A 2,787-nucleotide genomic window follows, 5' to 3' on the forward strand; every position below is an offset into this window, starting at 1 on the left:
GAACCAACTTGGTTAAGTAGGTCAATTTTTACTGTATTGACATTACAGAAAGTCACTCGTTAGCATCTTGTAGGCTACTTGTCACAAAGTGACGCATGCGCAACTCACAGCTTTACTCGTCGCAAAGTGACGCATGCGCGGCTCAAATCTGCACTCAACTTACATTGGTGAGTGACACACTCCCCAATGCAATATGGCGCGCACACAGACACATCGGTCCAATCAGCTTTCTCCATTCCTGACAGCTGTCCAATGACAGAGCCTGCATCAGGCTGGAAACTATTCAACATGGAGACAACAGTTGAAAAGCTTGAGGCGATGGTAAGCACAGCGTAAAACGGTTTGATTTTCTGTAATATTCACCTTCCGAATGAGCTTTTTGTCTTTGGTAAACGATTCCAGAGACATTTGGCAAGCCATTAATTATCGATGAGGTATTCATCCTATCACAGGAAGAGTAGCAGGTCATGGTTTTCTCTTTGTATCAATAAACAATTCAAACTCCTTTGCGCTATTCAGCAGGCCTGTCTACGTACCGTTAATATACTATCCCTCGGTCTTACTAACTAATACTAACGTTATTAAAACGACAGCGTAAGGCAAGTTCAGGCCTAGCGTTAAGCTGTCAAAAGCCGCTTTCTTCTTCAAAATGTAAAACATGGCCACCATTAAAACTTATACGTTTCATAGCTGTTGTTCCGTTTGAAAAAGTATTCATATAATGTAGCTAGCATCATAACAACAAGCATTCAGCATTAGCTACAGACTAGCTAGTCATTTCTACTATCTTTCCTTTTGGTCTTAGCCCTTTCCAATTAACAGATAATTTACTTTTATTCCAGACATAACCTTCAGTTTTTTTTAAGAAACTCTGGAGAAATGCTCGTAAGTTAGGAAGCAGAGGAGGAATTAAACAGGTATACAATGTTTGACCCAATAATCTTAACTCAAGGTCCACTAGCCTTTTCCAGAGCTTTCAACATCATCTCACTTGCAATTTCCCATATCCTTAATACTTACTTATTTTTAAAAAAAGTTTTTCTTTTATTAAAAAAAAGATCTTTTATTGCTATAGGACAGCTTAGACATGAAAGTGGAGCGAGAGGGGGAATGACATGGAGCAAAGGACAGCAGTTCGGCGTTGACCCTGCGGCTGCTGCGTCAAGGTCTAGACCTCTGTATATGGGCGCCCGCTCTACCAGAGGGGCTAGCCAGGAATCAATGCATACTGATTCTACGCATGTTTTAGTATGTGGTGTATTCACACTAGAAAAGTTACAAAAGTATAGTAGTAGCAGTCAACAGTTGCTCAGACCTTTCACTTAAAACCACTAATGTGAGCCCAAGCCTTTCCTCTACAGTTAGAAGTCTTAAGTGAATAAAACAAGCCGTTTTTGGCAGCGCCTAAGCTGAATGAATAGGAAATGCTGCAAAAAAATGTAGAAAAAAAGCATTAAACTAACCAAAAGACTTTTCTCAGATCTAATTTGGTCCCCAGTGAAAAAAAAATGGAGAAAACTCTGGAACCACATCCATCAGTCAATGTTGGGATATTTGACTGGATAAGTGGAAACCTTGACCTGCTGGCAGCGCTAAAGGATAAAGGCCCTGACACACCAACCCGACAATTGGCAGAAAAGGCAGTCGGACTGACTCCAGCGGACGCGGCACAGAACACACCGAACAGACTCGAGTCACCGACCTCGCCACACTGTCAGCGCCCCATTATTGGGTTGGTGTGTCAGCGCCATAAGTCCCCCGGATTTCTCCTCTGGGGACCTTGAACGTCTGTACCATGGCACTATGGCAAATAGTTGTTTTTCAGTATGGACCGAGTGGTGAACTGAGCATGTAGGATATATTACACACAACATATGCCACACATTCTATTTGACACAGTAAGATATCTTCTCATGTATATGTGACACACTGACTCCCAGCTCACTGAGCTGTGAGAACGTCCAGGCTTTGGCTGATCTAGTGTTCTGTCTGTCCAGTGCCCCTTTTATATTGTGCTACTGGTGACCCTTCTAGAAAAAGCAGTGCAATGTTAAAAGGGCATTGGCCAGAAATGGTTACAAGCGATGGAACCGTCTCAAACTCTAAAGCTTCAGCTGTTGGCAGATGCTCTGACTTCATTGCACTACTGTATCAGACAGCTAGCAGTGCAATAGTATTGTCAAAGCATCTGAAAACTGCAGAGACCAGCTGCACTACTTTTTACATGTCTAGAATCAAGTCCAGCGGACATATTTAGATATTTGTGTGGTGATGAAGTGGGTGAGACTAGGCCAGTTGATTGTAAGCTTGTTGGCCCACCAGGCCTAAATTGCCCCCCAATAGGCCTAAACCACTGGGAATAATTTTTTTTAAGATAATATTTTGGGCATTTTAGAAGTGGCTTGTTGATCTTTACATTGTTAGCGAGTTTCCTATCCTGACCTGGGATACATTCATACAGTGCGTGTGTATAGCAGTGTACTAGCAAATAGGGGTGGGAATCACCAGACGCCTCCCGATACAATACCATCACAATACAATATTATTGCAATTTTAAACATTGCAATATCCCGCGATATATTGCAATTTATAATCTTTTTTTCCAACTTCAAATTTTTTCCAGTTTCAAATGATGTCACCAAAAGGAAATGTTTTCAACATCTATCTAAAAAGATATATTTCTCTGTTTGTTCATCTCACTTAAATTTATTGCTGCAAACTAGGATTGTCAAGCAGACAAACTGACCAACACATATATAATAAAAGATCCCTACTTGGCCTGTGTAT

At 41.3% G+C, this 2,787-nt stretch overlaps 1 protein-coding gene and 1 long non-coding RNA gene across 3 annotated transcripts in view; one reads left to right on the plus strand and one right to left on the minus strand.

The window, feature by feature from the left end:
- LOC116700169 (uncharacterized) overlaps window positions 1–2,787 on the minus strand; it is a 15,117-nt gene that overhangs the window by 9,401 nt on the left and 2,929 nt on the right. The gene's annotated exons all lie outside the window — the stretch shown is intronic.
- Window positions 1–2,787, plus strand: part of ska2 (spindle and kinetochore associated complex subunit 2) — a 7,927-nt gene continuing 5,140 nt past the window's right edge. For both annotated transcript variants that reach the window (XM_032533104.1, XM_032533105.1), the window contains exon 1: window positions 1–321. In XM_032533104.1, the coding sequence (XP_032388995.1) occupies window positions 187–321 (135 nt within the window). In that variant the 5' untranslated portion in view covers window positions 1–186. The remainder of the gene's footprint in view (window positions 322–2,787) is intronic.

The sequence above is a fragment of the Etheostoma spectabile genome, chromosome 13 (assembly GCF_008692095.1).
Source record: "Etheostoma spectabile isolate EspeVRDwgs_2016 chromosome 13, UIUC_Espe_1.0, whole genome shotgun sequence".
Lineage (NCBI taxonomy): Eukaryota > Metazoa > Chordata > Actinopteri > Perciformes > Percidae > Etheostoma > Etheostoma spectabile.